Below are 18,997 nucleotides of genomic sequence, written 5' to 3' on the forward strand. Positions count from 1 at the left end.
GCTTTACACAATTGCATTGGGCATTGTGCTACAAGAATAAACCTAACCCCATTGTGTTTGTAAATCCACTTGCTACCAATCTATGGTGTGACTTGTCAGAACGTCAGTATGCTGCCTTATCTTGTAGCCCATAAAAAATTGAAAGGTAGTCTTTAGACAGTTAACTTTCAGCAAATTCACTTTGATTTGACTGAATTAGAAATAACAGAATAAAGTCCATCTAAAGTCAGACTGACCCATCAGGGATGATACTTACCCAAGGGGCTACCTTCCTCTTGTGACGTAATTCATGAACATATATTCAGAACTGTTAACATTGGGGAAATATAATGAGTGTGATTTAGGATCAAAAAGAGTGAGGCAGATTACAAACCCATTTAAACACATGGGCCTAGAAATTCAAGTGCGTCCACTTTTGGGCACGCAAGGAGCGATACCAGTGCCTGAATAGTGAGGCCCGTGGCACACCCGACATTAGGCCTCAGGCCTCAATATCTTCGAGCCAGCGAGCTGCGGACACTAACAGGCAACCGAAAAATAGGCGCTGGGCAGCCAAATTTCTAGGCCATGAGGTGAAGATTTCCTCTGTGCACTAGGTGTAGGAAAATAATGAATTGTTCTTTTTAAGCAAGATTTTAAACATCTGGATTTGGGAATACAGGGCAATATATCCAGGTTGCAAATTATATTAAACTAGGAGGAAAATTGCATGGGAGAGTCCAAAACTAGAGGTCATAAATATAAAATAGTCACTAATAAATCCAATAGGGAATCCAGGAGAAACTTCTTTACCCAAAGAGTGGTAAGAATGTGGAATGCGCTACCACAAGGAGTAGTTGAGGCGAATATCATAGATGCATTTAAGGGGACACTAGATAAGCACATGAGGGAGAAAGAAATAGAAGGGTATGCTGATAGAGTTAGATGAAGTAGGGAGGGAGGAGGCTCATAAACGCTGGCATAGACTAGTTGGGCCAAATGGCCTGTTTCTGTGCTGTAGTTTCCTTGTAACTTAATGTAATGCTAATGGACTTAGATGGGTTAACTAAATGGGCAGAATGATGCAGGATTCAATTTGCTGCAACAGAGTGTAAAACAAGAATGCCAGAAGGGAGTATAATCTAAACAATGAAGTGCTATGGGGACTAGATGAGCAGAGAGATTTAGAGGCCTGGTTGCATAAGTCATTAAAAACTGGCTCACAGATGCAAAAAGCAATCAAAAAAGCTAATGAGAAGTTGGGCTTCATCACAAGAAATTTAAAATATAAAAGAAAGGAAATACTACTAGAATTATGCAAAGCATTGGTCCAACATCATTTGAAATAATGGGACAGAAATTGCTCCCGAAATAACGTAGGAGCTCAACAGCGTTCTCCGTTGTTGGTGGCGAATTGAAGGAGCAAGTTCCGGCATTTGCACATGTGCAGTGAAACGCGGAAATTCGGAACATGCTCCTACTGGTTCGTCGGCGATATGACAGCTTCGAATTAAAGGGACATCGCAAACTGCAATCAGGGAAATCATTGAAAAAGCACCAACTTGCTTATCTGCCCAGCTGGAAAGTAACTAATTACGCTACCAAACAGGTACGCCAAAAATACAGGTCTAAACTAAGTTTTAACAGCGCAGTAAGTCTTAATGACTGCCAAACAACTAAAAATTAACTTTTCAAAATGGGGAATTTAATATTACTCCTTATTTTAATAGTTTTTGGTCATTAAAATATTTTTTATAATAAATTTTTTTTTTACTTTTCCTTTCTGCCTCCTTAATTTAATTCTATTATTTCTTTGACTTTTTGTATTAAAAAATTTACAATTACATTCAGAATACTAACTTTCAATGAACGAAGTCTGCTTGCCTGTTTGAGCAATGCAGGTTGAACCTGTGGGCGTGACTTCTCTTCTTGACCGATTTTGTGGGCGTGTCTTCTCCCCACAGACTTTTCCAGCGGCTCAGAGGCTGGGTCGATAGCGCACAATTTTTTTTAAAGTTCAAATTCAAGCAATTTGATGCCCGCAGTAAGTAATTTTGTTAATTTAATTCGCAGGAACGGCGGTGACCATAGCCTCGCTGCTCCGAGCGATTTCTGGCCCAATGTGTTTAATTTTGGATGCTGCATCTTAGGAAGGATATTCTGGCCAAGGATAAAGTCTACTGATGATTCTCTAGGGTGTTACTTGGGATGAAGGGACTGAGTTACAATGAGAGACTGGGCAAACTTGAGTTATAGTCCCTGGAGTAGAGGGGGTACTGGGTTAAGATATATTAAATAATAAAAGGAATTATCAGGATAGATAAGGAATGACTCCTCCCTTTAGTAGGAGAATCCAGAACAAAGGGACATAATTTAGAACAAAAGAAAAATACTGCAGATGCTGTAAATCTGAAATAAAAACTGAAAATGCTGGAAACACTCAGCAGGACAGGCAGCATCTGTGGAGAGAGAAATAGAGTTAATGGGCAGCATTTTAGCACCCGCTATCGGGTGCGTTTCTGGCGGGGGGGGCCCCGAAAATCGGGAAATCCCGGAGCGGGACCGGAGCCCGCCTCAAACCCGCGCACTTCCGGGTTCCCCGCTGACGCGCCAGCGTGCGCGCGCAGCCCCCGCTGGTGGGAATCCCGCAGGCAATTAAAGCCAGCAGGGTTCCACTTGAAGGTATTTATTTGTCTTGTTCAGGTCATTAACTGACCTGATTGAGGGATTATGTGAGGAGGAGTGGGATTTTGGAGCAAACTGGGACTGTTTCCCATACTGGGGGAAACACTCCCAGTTCAAATGGACCTGTTGCAGCCATCAGCCTGTGGCAGCTGCAAAGGTCCATTTGACAGGTGGGGGTGGGAGACCCTCACTCATTGCAGGAGGCCACTCTGTCACTTGGGACAAAGTTTGGCCTCCACCACCCTCCTCCTGACAGTCAAAGTCACCAACTTGCACACTTACCCCGGTGTCCAGAGACATGTACCTACCTTGCGGACCCCCTCAGATGTACATCTTCCGGATGGGGGCCGCCGTAGCTGCAGTCATGACCTTCTCGGAGGGCGAACAGCATCACCAGCCTCGCCATCCACGCCGTCCACCTCTGACACGTAGAGCTCCACAACAGAGTGCTGTGACACATCCACCTGTACAGCAGGAGGGAGGGCTACCGCAGAGAGAGATGCGTTGCAGAGGGCACTACCCTCGCCACAGGGTCCACAGACCGAGGCTCAGCCTCCTGGACCTCTCTGAGCAGCAGTGCACACGGAGGCTCAGAGTCACTCGACATGTAGTCGTGGACATCTGCAGCCTCTTTCATGCCGAGCTGCTCCTGACTGGCCCGAGCACCATGTTCTTACCTGTCGCTGTCAAAGTCACCACTGCCCTCAACAACTTCTCCTCCGCATCCTTCCAGGGTGCCACCGGGGACATCGCCGACGTCTCTCAGTCGTCTTCGCAAAAGAGCCCTGCAAATACACCTACACCCACTCTGCAGTGACACAATGGGTGGCATCAGTTGTGGGTCCTCATGGTGATCCTCAGGAGAGGGCATTATTGCACAAACCAGACAAGATTCGCGAAGACGTGGCAGTAGTGGTGCCAATATAATGTGTAATGTGAGTTGGTCAGAAATTCAATATAGGTAACAACCATGACAAACCCTCAAACACCCTTGTGCATCCCCTTCATGCTCACGACACGTTTGCCTTACGCTGCCTACTGCACATATGTGATGCATGCCCTGTGGCTGCAGCACAGGTGGTGGCAGGTTGGGTGAGGCTGACCGTGAAAGAGATGCACGAGAGGGTGAGTATGAGATAGAGCCATGAGATTGTATGAGGATTAGGTTGAGTGGTAGTGGCGGGATGAGTACTGGCGAGGTGAGTAGGTGCAGGTAAGATGAGGATGAGGTTTGAGTGGGTATGAGGGGTGATGTGACAGAGTAGTGTTGGCAGTGCTGAAGGAGATGTGGGGTGGGGGCAGTGATGTGGCAGACGGAGTGTAGGGGAAAGAGTAAGTGTACTTACTTTGGCTGACCTACTGAGGTCATTGGAGCGCCTCCTGCACTGTATGCAGGTGTGCGATATGTTGGTGGTGCAGGTGACCTCCTCTGCCACCTCGAGCCAGGCCTTCCTGGTGGCAGAGGCAGGCTGCTTCCTCCCGCCCGCCGGGAGGAAGATCTCTGTCCTCCCCCTCCTCCTCACCCCATGTATTGATACCTAGAGTGAGGCATCATTAAACTGGGAGCAGCCTTCCCCCTGGGCTGCTCCATGCTGTGACTTTTTCTATTTGTTGCAGCATCTGTCAGTGGAGGACTGCCTCTTTAAATAGAGCTCCTCCAGCTGACAGTTCTTACTGCACATGCGCAGTCCGCCCGACGCGCAGATCAGCAGTGGGGAACCCGGAGGAGCAGGTAAGTGGATCCAATTAGTGGATTGGATGCTACAATCACGCGGGGTGCTGACTAATTTCACCGGGCGCGTTACCCACGCGCCCGATAACCCCCCTACCGAGAACCCGCAGCCCTGGTAACATCGGGCCCAATGTTTCAGGCCGATGACCTTTCATCAGAACTGGTTAATTAGTTTTGAATTAATTTAGAATTTGAGTTAAACCAGTTAAAATAATTCCAGGAAAAACTTCTATACACAAAAGGTTGTGAGACTGTGGAACACACACTGCCCCAGAAAGTCATGGATGCAAAGTCAATCAAGATGTTTAAAAGGGAGCTGGATAATTACTTGAGAAATAAGTGTATTAAGGAATAAGAAGGCCACTATGACTGCAGCAAGTTTTATCCCCACCAGGTCTTTCAGCTACTCTGCTCTTTGGACCTCAATAAGATCTCTGGTCTTGTTGATACCCTGTCCATCATCCTCTATTCAATTTCTCTTACTCACAGTTCACTCTTTGGAAATTTGCTCCTGTGTACCCTAACATTAAGAATGATAATCCCACTCACATTTCCAAGTACTACCACATCGCCCTTACTTTGGTAATTGCTAACGGTACTACTTGCTGTGAACACTCAAATTATGCACCACTTTGAAGACTCTGGCCTAATCCAGGGTTGTATACCAGTTGTTAAAACTTTTCCCACCTCTTTAGGTCCTTCCAGCCACACTCCATTCCCCCAGGAATCCTCTGTAATCAGTTGCAGAGAGATGGACAAAAGCAACTCAGGATGACTTGGTCTTTCCCTTCCCTCCCCCTCCTCCCCTGTTTGCGAAAGGGTTTGGTCTCCCCTGTTAGAACATATAAGATGATGAACTCACTGTGTGGTGAATCACAAGTGTGAATTGCATACTGCCTGAATCAACACACACAGTAGCAGAGAAAATCTTAACTAGATTTTATTATGGATATTGCTAATAATTATATACTTAATTGAGGTGGTAATTAACTCTAATAAAAATAAAATAATGCTATTTACAGATTATTATTATTTAACAGTCGGTATTAAGTCACATGTTTGAGGGTGCATTTAAAAATCAGAGGGTAAATACAATCAATTCATGGGCATGGTCTATATAGTTCTTGTCAGGGGTTCATTCTGTTGATATCTGCAATCCTTTGCTAACTACAACAGAATTTCTGATGGGACCAGAGAAAAGATATGTTAGAGTAAGAAGTTTTTAGTAAAACGATATGGGTGTGAATTTCCACGGAGGTTCTCCCACTTGTCCTGGAAAAATGGTGTTTCCGTGGTTCTTCGGTCAAAATTACAGATGACCAGGAGAGCATCCATGGAAATCCATCTCCTATATACATGTAAGAGTATTCTAAACCAGTAAAAAGGTCTTAGTAGATTTGACACTAAACAGGGTCAATTTTGGTGTGGAGTGCAGATCGGGTGAACAGTCGGCAGGACATCCGCTCTGCCCACCTGATGATGTCGGCGGGAGGGCCGATCGATTTAGCGGTCGGGTCTCATTTAAGTAGAACAGGTGAGTTGCCAGCACGAATCACACTGCTTATAGGCAGCTCACCATTTGGGAGGGAGAGAAATCTGGTGGGTCGGTGCTCATCATGGGCCGACAGCACCAAAGTAAAGGGGAGGCCTGGACGCACGGAGCAACAGATTTCAGAGGCACAGAAATTGTATAAGTGCACAGTGACAAAGAGGTGAACTTACAGAAGCCTTTAAGACTCAAAACTATCAAGAGACTGAAGAAAAATGAATGCCAGACCTGCTTCTGGCTTTCCCTGACTACAGCTAAGGATCCCTTTAAATAGAGCTGAAAATGGCCGCCTCCCAACCTATAGTACTCCTAGTTTGTGGGCGGGTTGAGGAAGTAGTGGTGGCGGCACTGATTGACACCAAAATGGCCTTGGAGGTCCTGACAACATCAGCTGACCCATATTTGAATATAACCGCATGGACTGCAGCGGTTCAAGAAGGCGGCTCATCACTGCCTTCTCAAGGGCAATTAGGGATAGGCAATTAATGTTGGCCTTGCCAGCGACGCCCACATCCCATGAACGAATAAAAAAAAATGTTAATTAGGGGCTCGATTTTAGGATCGTGTTTCCGGCGGGTTCCCAGCGGGGTGGCCCCGAAAATCCCGATCTCCGGTCACGTGACCGGATCGCGACGAAATCCCGGCCACTTCCGGGTACCGCGCTGACGTGCGGGGCTGCGCGCGCAAGCCCCGCTGGTGGGAATCCCGCAGGCAATTAAAGCCAGCGGGGTTCCACTTGAGAGTACTTACCTTGCTCGTTGTGGTCAGTTAATGAGCTGAAGCAGCTGTCAAAAGAGGAAGTGTACGATTTTAGGTTCAAGGCAGTGAGTTTCCCACACTGGGGGAAACAGTCTCCCTCCAACCAGGCGTGTTGCAGCCAGCAGCCTGTGGCAGGTGCCAAGGTGCGCTCCACGGGGGAGAGCCATCACCCATGCAGGAGGCCACCGCGTCACATAGGGCAACCCCTGCCCTCCACCACCCCCCGCCAAGCCAGAGGACAGACCGACACGAAACCGCAGCCCCAGTCCGAGGAACCACACACCTACCCTGCACAACCCCTCAGACCAACACCTGCCAGTTGGGTGGTGTGTGGAGACCCTCGGAGGACGAAGAGCATGACCAGCACCAGCAGCCTCGCAGTCCACGCCGTCCGCCGCAGGGACGTGGATCCCCCCAACACGGTGTTGTTGCACGCCCACCTGCACAGCAGGAGGGAGGGCTACCACAGAGAGAGACGCGTCGCAGAGGGCACTACCCTCGCCACAGGGTCCACAGACCGAGGCGGAGCTCCCCGGACCTCTCCGAGCAGCAGTGCACAGGGAGGCGCAGATTCGCTCGACATGTAGTCGTGGAGATCTGCAGCCTCTTTCATGCCGAGCTGCTCCTGGCTGGCCCCAGCACCAACTGCTTACCTGTCGCTGGCAAAGTCACCACTGCCCTCCACACCTTCTCCTCCGCATCCTTCCAGGGTGCAGCCGGCTACACCGCCGATGTCTCTCAGTTGTCTGCGCGGACGAGCCCTGCAAATACACCTGCACCTACTCTGCAGTAACACGATGGGTGGCATCAGTGGTGGGTCCTCATAGTGATACCCAGGAGCGGGCATTATTGGACACAACGGACAGGATTCGCGGAGACATGGCAGTGGTGGTGTCAATATAATGTGTGCTGTTTGTTGCTCTGAAATTCAATATGGGTAACACCCATGACAAACCCTCAGACACCCTTGTGCACCCCCTTCATGCTGACGAGACGTTTGCCTTACGCTGCCTACTGCACATATGTGATGCATGCCCTGTGGCTGCAGCACAGGTGGTGGCAGGTTGAATGAGGCTGGCCGTGAGGGAGATGCACGAGAGGGTGAGTATGGGATGGAGCAATGAGATTGTATGAGGAGTGGGTTGCGTGTTAGTGGCAGGGTGAGTACTGGCGAGGTGAGTAGGTGGAGGTAAGATGAGGATGGGGTGTGAGTGGGTATGAAGGGTGATGTGACAGAATAGTGTTGGCGGTGCCGAAGGAGATGTGGGGTGGGGGCAGTGTTGTGGCAGACGGAGTGTAGGGGAAAGACTTCGTGTTCTCACTGCGGCTGACCTACTGCGGTCATTGCAGCGCCTCCTGCACTGTATGCAGGTGGGCGATATGTTGGTGGCGCAGGTGACCCCCTCTGCAACCTCGAGCCAGGCCTTCTTGGTGGCAGAGGCAGGCCGCTTCCTCCCGCCCGCCGGGGGGAAGATCTGTGTCCTCCCCCTCCTCCTCACCCCATCTGATGATACCTGGGGTGAGGCATCATTAAACTGGGAGCAGCCTTCCCCCTGGGCTGCTCCATGCTGCAATTTGTCCCATTGGTTGCAGCATCTGTCAGTGGAGGACTGCCCCTTTAACTAGAGAGCCTCCAGCTGACAGATCGTACTGCGCATGTGCAGCCCGACCGACGCGCAGGCCAGCGCCGTGGACCCCGGAGGAGCAGGTAATTGATTCCTATTAGTGGGTTGCCTGCTACGATCGCGTGGGCAACCCACTAATTTCGCCGAGCGTGTTGACCACGCTCCCGGAGGACCACCCGCTGGGAACCCGCAGGCCTGGTAAATTCGGGCCCTAGGTCTCTGCCTGTTTCTGGTGTGAACGCTGGAGCCTAAATTGGAACAGGTGGACCTCCAATGTTACATTGGCAGATTTCTTTCTCCAATTTACTCCTGCTACTACAACGTTTACAAGCATAAATGGGGCAATAGGGAGGCAGAAATTGACTCCGACATGTCCAACCAATGTAGCGCAGCAATAAAAACAGAAAATGCTGGAATCACTCAGCAGGTCAGGCAGCATCTGTGGAGAGAGAAACAGAATTAACGTTTCAGGTCGATGACCTTTCACCAGAACTGGAAGACATTAGAGAGGAACAGCTTTTAAGCAAGTACAAAACCAGAGAAAAGCTCAAGGAACAGCATCTCATTCTTATACTAGGCACTTTACAGCCTTCCAGCCTTACCATTGAATTTAACAACTTTAGATCTTAAGCACCGCTCCCATTTTTCTTGGACAGATAGCTGTACCAGAGCTACTGGGAGTGGAGGAGGTGTGAGCTGGTGCTTGGGGTGGGCTCCGGTGGCGAAGTGGTCCGCACCCCTGGGGTCTAGCTGCCTTTCTTCCACGACATTCCCAGGCCATGGCAGCACTCTCCGATTTGTCAGATTTTCCATGCTTCCCTCCTTTCTGCTATTTTGCTGTAACCGTTTACACCTCCTCTGGACCCATCTTTTGTTTCTTTACTTGTCCCATGATCACCTCATTTTGCCTTGCACCATCATCACTTTTGTCATTTAATCACTCCTGACCTCCAACCTATCACAGACCTCTCCCTTTTGTACTTTTCTGCCCCCCTTTTCTCTAGCTCTGTACTTGCTTAAAAGCTGTTCATCTCTAACATCTTCCAGTTCCGATGAAAGGTCATTGACCTGAAACGTTAACTCTGTTTGTCTCTCCTCAGATGCTGCCTGACCTACTGAGTATTTCCATCATTTTCTGGTTTTATTTCATATTTCCAGCATCTGCAGTGTTTTGCTTTTGTTTCAATGTAGAGCAGCAATCAATAAAAACCAGTTGATTGAAGTACATAGCAAAAACAGTGTAATACAATTCAGAGGGGGTAGTGATCAAACTTTACAGTGCTCTCATCAAGTCACACCTGGAATACTGAGTCCAGTTCTAGTCATCAAGAAACAAGAGACATTTAAGCATTGGAGTCAGTGCAGAGAAGAAGCATGCGGCTGATCCCAGTGTCACGGGTCTGAGTTATGATGAAAGACTGGAGAAACTTCGGCTTTTCAGCCTAGAAAGGAGGTGTCTGAGAGGTGATCTTATAGAGATATATAAGATTGTTAAGGGTTGTTAACCCAGAATATTACTTTGAATTAAACCATGGGAGTAGAACAAGTGGAAACAGGTTCAAACTAGTAAACAGTAATTTTAGGGCCAATACCTGGATATAATTCTTCACATATGTATAATAAACTTCCAGATAGAGTAGTGGAGGCAAGATCCCTGGAATCATTTAAGAAACAATTGGATGCTAGGAGTGGGGATGTTAGGATCTCCCTGGTTGGATGAATTCTGAAGGGTGGAATACCCTTATCTGTAATTATTTTGTGATTGTGATTTTTATTTCACAAGCTGTATCTTTATTAATAACTGCATGCATTATGTTAATAGTGGTCAGTTGCCAGTATCACCCAATTGGTAGCACTTTCGCCTCTGAGGGAGAAGGTTGTGCTTCAAGCCCCCTCCATGGACTTGTGTGCATAATGTAGTCTGACACTTCAGTGCAATATGTAGCATATAGGTGTGTTTTTACATAGTTTTTAATATGGAACAAAGACAGAACAGTTAATGTAGGAATTATGGTTAAATAACATGAGTAGATCAGAATTGGTTTAAGCTGACACTTCATGTGCTTGCAGATCCTATCTTTGATCACAATGACACTCATAGTTCAGGAAGGGCAAAGATAAGCAAAGGTTGCTGACATAACGTTGGAATAGGGAGATAACATTGGATCAGGAAGATAACATTAAAACTCAGCAAGAATTAGACAATGTGCTAGTTAATGATGAGGGTGCTTGTTTGCTAAAATGGTGTAAATGAGGGTTACAAAGCAAAATTCAGTTCGGAGCTTTAGCTACCTTCAAGGAGAGGTACCGTGAATGGCCTGGGCAGGCAATCGCTCGCAATTCCCGTGGAGTTATTTACACGTGAGTCTTCTAGACATGGGACTGTGCCATGCATGCTCTACCAAGTTGAACCGTCTGCCCAGTTGAACTGGGCAGTGAAGAGGAAGAGGCCACCAAAATGTAAGTAAATAATTATTTTTGTGGGGCTAAATGGACCAGTAGTGCTCCTCAGGGCTCCACAAGAATAATGTGGGCCGTTGCCGCCCCAAGCTTCCGCTCTTCACGATTTCCCCCAGGACCAAACTTCCCACCAGCTGGGTCGGCCTCTGGGCTGCCCAATATTGCATCAGCCTGCAGTCGACAAGCTGCAGTGAGACACCCGTTCAGGGTAATAAGGCCCAGCCCTCAATATGGCTCAGGCCTCTTGCCAGTGGGAACAAGTTGGCATTTCACCTGCTGCTCGCCTGTTCAATGCCTGGCGTTAAAATCTACCCTCTGGTTATCAAGGTATTACAATTTTTCAATTAGATCGTAGTCTAGTAACCTGTTCTCAGATATCCATTTTTCTACAATGTGTTTTATGTGCATAAATGTCAAACCCATTAAAGGATTAGATAGGTGCTTTGGTCAACATCCAGCAATCATCTTGCCAAACCTCTTCAGTTCTTCATTGGAATCTGATGTTTTTAACCCTTTTTAAACTTAATAACCTATTTCTGATTACTTAGAAGAAAAAACGGGATGCCAACAAAATGCCAGCAAAAGAAGTCAGCATTCATGTCACAAAAAGTATCTGTTCAATTGAGTCAGATGGAAGAAAAATGGAGAACTACATGAAGTAAAAAAGCAATTAACCCAGGAGCTTACAGGGCAAAGAGATCAATACTGTTTGCACTTTAGATCCATCGCCACAAGAAGACTTAAAGAAATGAATTGCTGAAAAACCTTCAAATTGAGCGGAAAATAATTATTTCTCTGTGCCTTGAGAACCAACGTCTGAAGATTCATTGAAAATTCAGTGATGTAGATCTTCCTACGTTATTTTGAAAAAGCAAAATAGAGCTGTAATCAATGTGCCAATGCGTATGTATGATTTTAACTAGAATTCTGAACACATGCAAGATCTAGGTAACCTGAAATATGCATGTAGGTTTTCCTATGGATCTACTGATCTTGTTTGCAGTTGGAGTCAAATGGACAATTTTACACTAATTAAAAAGATCTCTTCAGTTCTCTGATCTACATAGGCTGGATTTAAACCTGTTTTTCTGCTGTCCAGGTTCTTGTCTTTTAATTTTGACGGATGGAACAAATTTCAACAGGGGTCACTCCGTATTGCTCTATATTGCCTAATAGAAATGCTTAATGCAATGGCCCAGAAATTGCTCGGAGCGGCGAACCAACAGTGTTTGCTGCTCCATAGATTTATGCTAACCCACTAACTTACTGGGTGCACTTCCTCTAATAGGAAGCGGAGAAGAGCCCAGCAAAGCTGGGACCATAGGAGAAGTGAGAGGAGCGATTTCTCCGCTCGACCAATCAGATTGCAGCATTTTTGACACGCTGCGAACATTTTCTGCAAGCTGGTACGAAAAATTCAGGAAGTGAAAGGTACAACGTTAAAATCATTTGTAAAAACAGTTACAGACAGTGAAAAAAAGAGAGGGTAAGAAATAATCGAATTAAAGAGATAGCAGGGAAAAGTTTTTAAAAATGTTTTTTTAATTTTAAAATTTTTTTTAATGACCAAAAACTATTAAAATAAGGATTAATGAGACTCCACATTTTTAAAAGTTAATTTTCAGTTGTTTGGCAGCCATTAAGACTTACTGCGCTGTTAAAACTTAGTTTAGACCTGGCAAGGCGTACCTGTTTTGTGGCGATATTAGTTACTTATCAGCTGGGCAGAAGAACAATTTGGCGCTGGTCCATTGTTTTCACTGATTCCAGCTGGCGACATCCCGTTAATTTGAATCTATCATACCGCCAGCGAACCAGGAGGAGCAAGTTCAGGATTTCCGCGTTTGAATGCGCATGTGCAAATGCCAAAACTTGCTCCTCGATTTCGCTACTAACAACGGTGAGCGCTGTTGAGCTCACCGATCTTTTTTAAGCAATTTCTGGGCCAATATATTTCTCACTTCCTCTCCCCATTCCCCTTTCCCGAAGAGATAGAAGTGTTTTGCTACCATGAAGTGTTCCATCTAGATAACCGTTGAAATTTCATTTGTAGAAAATAACTCATCATTATTTTTCCTTTTTTTCACTGCCAGCTACCACTCACTGCCCTATGTTTTGCAAGCAAGAGTGGGACTAAAGAGTTTTGCACAGCTATTGTTAGTGCTGCTGTAAGACTGGACAGTAAGGAGCAGGATTCATCACAACTCTCTGAGTCAGAACACCCACTATTCCATAGGATAGTTCATCTGAAATACATGATCCGTGCAACATAAGGCAGGACAGGAGAGTGTGAGTGACAACCCTGAAACTTGAACTAATGTAGGTTTATTTTCCTCCAGTTACTAATGTGAGCAAAAAATTCAATGCACTGGCTTTTTTTCTTAGCAACCAGAGAAAAATATATCCACTGGTCTACTGATTGGGGGATCAGGAATGGGGGGAGGATACAGGTCAAATTCACAACTGCTTAAATTTGAGATCTCTCTATAAAAATTATTTTTTATATTTTCACTGACTTTAAATGTGCGCTTTTAATGTGGAGATCAGTATTATGATACAGGGTGAATTTTAATTTCTTTATTCCATCACAAAATATTTGCTAAAATATTCCATCCCATATTTAATGAGTTTATAACACTTTTCATAACAAAATTTTGTTTCAGTATTTCATAGTTGGAATAATTATGTGCTCGCACCAAGTCCTGTTCATCCATCACCCCTGTGCTTGCTGACCTATATTGGCTCCCAGTCCCCGACTGCCTTAGAATCGTAGAATCATAGAATCCTTACAGCGCAGAAGGAGGCTATTTGTCCCATCGAGCCTGTGTCGGCTCTTTGTAAGGGCAATCCATTTGCCTGCTAGATTGGCACCCTATTCTCCACCTTAAACATTCACTCCCTCCACCACCGGCGCACCATGGCTACAGTGTGTACCATCTACAAGATGCACTGCAGCAACTCGCCAAAGCTTCTTCGACAGCACCTCCCAAACCCGCGACTTCTACCACCTAGAAGGACAAGGGCGGCAGGTGCATGGGAACACCACCACCTGTATGTTCCCCTCCAAGTCACACCATCCCGACTTGGAAATTTATCGCTGTTCCTTCATCGTTGCTGGGTCAAAATCCTGGACTTCCCTACCTAACAGCACTGTGGGGGTAGCTTCACCACATGGACTGCAGCGGTTCAAGAAGGCGGCTCACCACCATCTTCTCAAGGGCAATTAGCGATGGGCAATAAATGCTGGCCTTGCCAGCGAAGCCTACATCCCATGAATGAATAAAAAAAAGACCCATTCCCCGCTCTTTCCCCATAGCCCTGTAAATTTTTTCCCTTCAAATATTTATCCAATTCCTTTTTGAAAGCCATGATTGAATCTGCTTCCACCACCCTTTCAGGCAATGCATTCCAGATCATAACTACTCGCTGCATAAAAAGGTTTTTCCTCACATCGCCTTTGGTTCTTTTGCCAATCATCTTAAATTTGTGTCCTCTGGTTCTCGACTCTTCCGCCAATGGGAACAGTTTCTCTTTATTTACTTTATCTAAATTTGTCATGATTTTGAACACTTCTATCAAATCTCCTCCCAACCTTCTCTGCTTTAAGGGGAACAACTCCAGCTTCTCCAGTCTCTCCACGTAACTGAAGTCTCTCATCCCTGGAACCATTCTAGTAAATCTTTTCTGCACCCTCTGTAAGGCCTTCACATCCTTTCTAAAGTGCAGTGCCCAGAATTGGACACAATACTCCAGTTATGGTCAAACCAGTGTTTTATAAAGGTTCAATGTAACTTTCTTGCTTTTGTACTCTATGCTTCTATTTATAAAGCTCAGGATCCATATACTTTTTTAACCGCTTTCTCAACCTGTCCTGCCACCTTCAAAGTTTTATGCACATATACCCCCAGGTCTCTCTGTTCCTGCACCCCCTTTAGAATTGTATCATTTAGTTTATATTGCCTTTCCTCCTTCTTCCTGCAAAAATGTATCACTTCACACTTCTCTGCATTAAATTTCATCTGCCACATGTTTGCCCATTCCACGAGCCTGTCTGTGTCCTCTTGAAGTTTATCAGTATCCTCCGCACTGTTTACTACACTTTCAAGTTTTGTGTCATCTGCAAATTTTGAAATTGTGTCCTGTACACCCAAGTCCAAGTCATTAATATATATCAAAAAAGCAGTGGTCCTAGTACCGACCCCTGGAGAACACCACGGTATACCTTCCTGCAGTCCGAAAAACAATCGTTCACTACTACTCTCTGTTTCCTGTCACTTAGCCAATTTTGTATCCAAGCTGCCACTGCCCCATTTATTCCATGGGCATCAATTTTGCTGACAAGCCTATTATGTGGCATCTTATCAAACGCCTTTTGAAAGTCCATAAAAGCAACATCAACCGCATTACCCCCATCAACCCTCTCAGTTACCTCATCAAAAAACTCAATCAAGTTAGTTAAACACAATTTGCCTTTAACAAATCTGTGCTGGCTTTCCTTTATTAATCCACATTTGTCCAAGTGACTGTTAATTTTGTCCCGCATTATCGTTTCTAAAGCTTCCCCACCACTGAGGTTAAACTGACTGGCTTGTAGTTGCCGGGTTTATCCCTACACCCTTTTTTGAACAAGGGTGTAACATTTACAATTCTCCAGTCCTCTGGCACCATCCGAGTATCTAAGGAGGATTGGAAGATTATGGCCAGCACCTCTGCGATTTCCACCCTTACTTCCCTTAGCAACCTAGGATGCATCCCACCCAGACCAGGTGACTTACCTACTTTAAGCACAGCCAGTCTTTCTAATACTTCCTCTTTATCAATTTTTACCCCATCCAGTATCTCAGGTACCTCCCTTTTTACTGTGACTTTGGCAGCATCTTCTTCCTTGGTAAAGACAGATGCAAAGTGCTCAATTAGTATCTCAGCCATGCCCTCTGCCTCCATGCGTAGATCTCCTTTTTGGTCCCTAATCGACCCCACCCCTCCTCCTACTACCCGTTTACTATTTATATGCCTAGAGAAGGCTTTTGGATTCCCTTTTATGTTAGCCTTGATTTTAAAATTTTCTTCCTTGTGTTCAAATCCCTCTATTGCCTCACCCCATTCTATCTCTGTAACCTCCTCCAGCCCTACAACACTTTGAGAACTCTGCATTCCAACAATTCTAGCCACTTGTGCATCGCCTACTTCCTTCGCTGATCTATTGGAGGCCTTGCCTTCAACTGTCAAAGCCCTGAGCTCTGGAATTCCCTCCCTAATCTCTCCGCCTCGCCACCTTTCTTACCTTCTTTAAGACACTCCTTCAAACCTACCTCTTGACCAAGCTTTTGGTCACTTGTCCTAATGTCTCCTTACGTAGCTCGGTGTCAATTTTTTTTTGTCTGATTACGCTCCTCTGAAGCGCCTTAGGATGTCTTATTACATTAAAGGCGCTTTATAAATGCAAGTTGTTGTTGTTGATACCATGTAGGAATATTTAACTCTTTCCCACTTTGACTTTGCATCCCAGCATCTCAGTTACGATCAGGAATTCATTCAATGGAGAACTACATACTGGTTGCCTTCACTTTATACCTTTTATCTGTATGTATTAAAGGGATTTTCCCTGTTCAATTTACTCCCCTCTTCTCTAAAAGGAATTACCTCATGCTGAGCTACAGTTCCATGGGAATCAGCTGCCCGCCAGTATCTCACCCAAGTGCATGGACATAGAAATACAAAGGAGAGAGATCATGGAAATAAGCCATTCGACCCAATCAGTCCATGTCATGTTTACCCTTCATGTGAGCAATTAGTCCTAATCACATTTACCTGCCCTGTTCCCATTTGGCTCAGTTCCAAATTAGACAGTACACATACTAACCGAGCCATCGGGGATGTAGGTGCTTTGGGCATTCATTTAAAATGATCCTGTTCAGTGGAATGCCATTGCACAAATGTGCATTTTTTTTCTTTTAAAATTAAATGTTTGCAAAGTTTAGATGTTTTATGTGAGAGAGAACTATACATGTAATTTTGAATTTATTATAAATTAGGTCTACATAGGTCAACAACATAGGTCCCCATTATTGTCATCAAGTACATTCAAAATGTGCATAAATGTGCTGCCCATGAGTGTAAGCACCCAAGTTTGCAGATGTACTTTGGCAATGCATAGGAATTTTATTCATAAGTGGGTCTGCCCAAGGCCTTCACACATTGTTTGGGCTCCGTTTACTTGGAGATGATTTTTGAATCTCAATTTGGAATGTTCAAATCATCTGTACACATTTTATTTTTTTTATTATTAAATAAGTTGCTTGAAATTTTCACTGAATTACAACTGCTATCAAAAAAGGAGTCCAGCAACGGAATGAGGCTTGCTGTATCGTGAAATAACAGGAGAAATGACAACTTAATAAAGAAGGGCTCCATTCATCTTGTTCACATACAGACAAACTTGGTCCCAGAGTGAGTTTCAATATGAATGCATAGCAACAGGCTTTAATATTCATTGATCACCTCCCAGTGCCTGACAAGTTACCCACAACTTTGCATCCAGACATGTTCATCCATCTTGATATGAAAATCTGTCTCTTCTGATAAATATTGCATCTATGTTTCTCAAATTATTTTGACAGTAAATAAAGGTGATAGATGTTTATTCTCATTGTCTTTGCTTAGTCTACATCCAAAAATATTAGGGCTGCATGCAAAGGATAGACAAAGTATGTAGGGTATTTCAATATTTTAATGTGTCGTACACAGAGAATAAAATAATATTGTTTAAATTAGGATGCATATTTCATCTTTTGTGGATAGATGGAAAGAATGACATCTGATGTGGGCTCCTGCTTTATTCACATGCACGATACTGGAAAGGGGTCTGAGAAGTTTTTATTCAAGTAGATTTCTGTTCAATGATGGATGGTTTCTTAGGTGACATTTTTTGTGTATTGTTTTTGTCGCTTAGTTAATGTTACTCTGCAGCACTGGTTGCATTTAATTCAAAGCACTTTTTGGAATATTTCTGTATTGCTTATATTTCCTCCTATATATTTGGATCTAAAAGCTAAATAAAATGTCTTGTTTTTTTTCTGTATGAAGCTGCACACACTTAGCCTCAATCGTGTATATACGTGCTGCAGCGAAGGTCTAAAGAAGCAGAAACAATGTGTTTCGGTGACTAAAACAGTTAGAAGTTTTAGTTTAAGAGATTTATCAAACATTTGCTTGCCAGACAGAAAGATGCTTAAAACTTAACTGATTCATTTTATGACCATGAAACTATTATTAAAAGAGCTGTGTCATCAGGAAGGAAGTAGAATTGTCATTACGAAAGCAAAACAACAGATGTTTGGCAATGTTCAAAAAGACTGTGGAGTACAAATTTGGTGTGAACTTCTTTTGTACAGCTATTTCCTCAGGAGTTTAGATAGCACAATTCTCAACTAGAACCTTCTGTGCTGGTATTGTACAGTTCAATCTTTAAAAAATTGAAAAGATAACACAGCAGATGCAGATTTGCAGCCCACTGCCATCTTGATTTGCATCATCGTTACTGATGACAGTTTAGGCTTTTGAGGTTGACCTCAGAGTGTGACCTTCCACAGAAGGACAGTCGTTTAAAGTCTGGATTTATCTGGTTGATCCAGATTAGTAAGTGTAGATCTTTGGTAGTTTAACTGGTCTTGTCTTAGTTCCTGAAGTGGGAATGCTTTATTGACTTATGTAACCTATTTTTTATCTTTCTGACTTGAAGTACAGTTATTTTGCTGTGTTACATTTGACATAATATTTCCCCAAGTAAATTATCTACACTACGCCTAATTGCACCACTGTCTATTGGCTAACAATTATGAATTCTATATTGTATTGAAAGATGGTGAATAATTTTATGGCAACATATGCAATTTTGGCTATGTGAAAGTATAAAATAAATTAATTTTCATTTGTAACTAAAAATGAACTGGCTATGGACTCTGTGTTCTCACACCCTTTCCTCATTCTGTGTCAGTTGTAGTTTATTGAAGATTGTTGCCATGTCAACAAAGCAGATTGGAATTCGTTTGACTCATTGGTGCATCTAAAAAGTAGAACATTGCTATGCCTATTCACCACACATAACCCCAGCAATAGATGGTTTCATCATCTCCCACAATTTATTATGAAATTTTACTTCACAATAAAATGCTACATTTTATGACAAGGATATCTGTTTCTCTGTAT

General features: G+C 44.3%; 1 protein-coding gene across 1 annotated transcript in view; it reads left to right on the top strand.

Annotated features, from left to right (window-relative positions):
• LOC137319071 (brain and acute leukemia cytoplasmic protein-like) overlaps positions 1–18,721 on the top strand; it is a 40,395-nt gene extending 21,674 nt beyond the window's left edge. The window contains exon 3 of the mRNA XM_067981461.1: positions 11,338–18,721. Coding sequence (XP_067837562.1) covers positions 11,338–11,451 — 114 coding nt within the window. The 3' untranslated portion in view covers positions 11,452–18,721. The remainder of the gene's footprint in view (positions 1–11,337) is intronic.
• Positions 18,722–18,997: the final 276 nt, after the last annotated feature.

The sequence above is a fragment of the Heptranchias perlo genome, chromosome 3 (genome assembly GCF_035084215.1).
Source record: "Heptranchias perlo isolate sHepPer1 chromosome 3, sHepPer1.hap1, whole genome shotgun sequence".
NCBI classification, from domain to species: Eukaryota; Metazoa; Chordata; class Chondrichthyes; order Hexanchiformes; family Hexanchidae; genus Heptranchias; species Heptranchias perlo.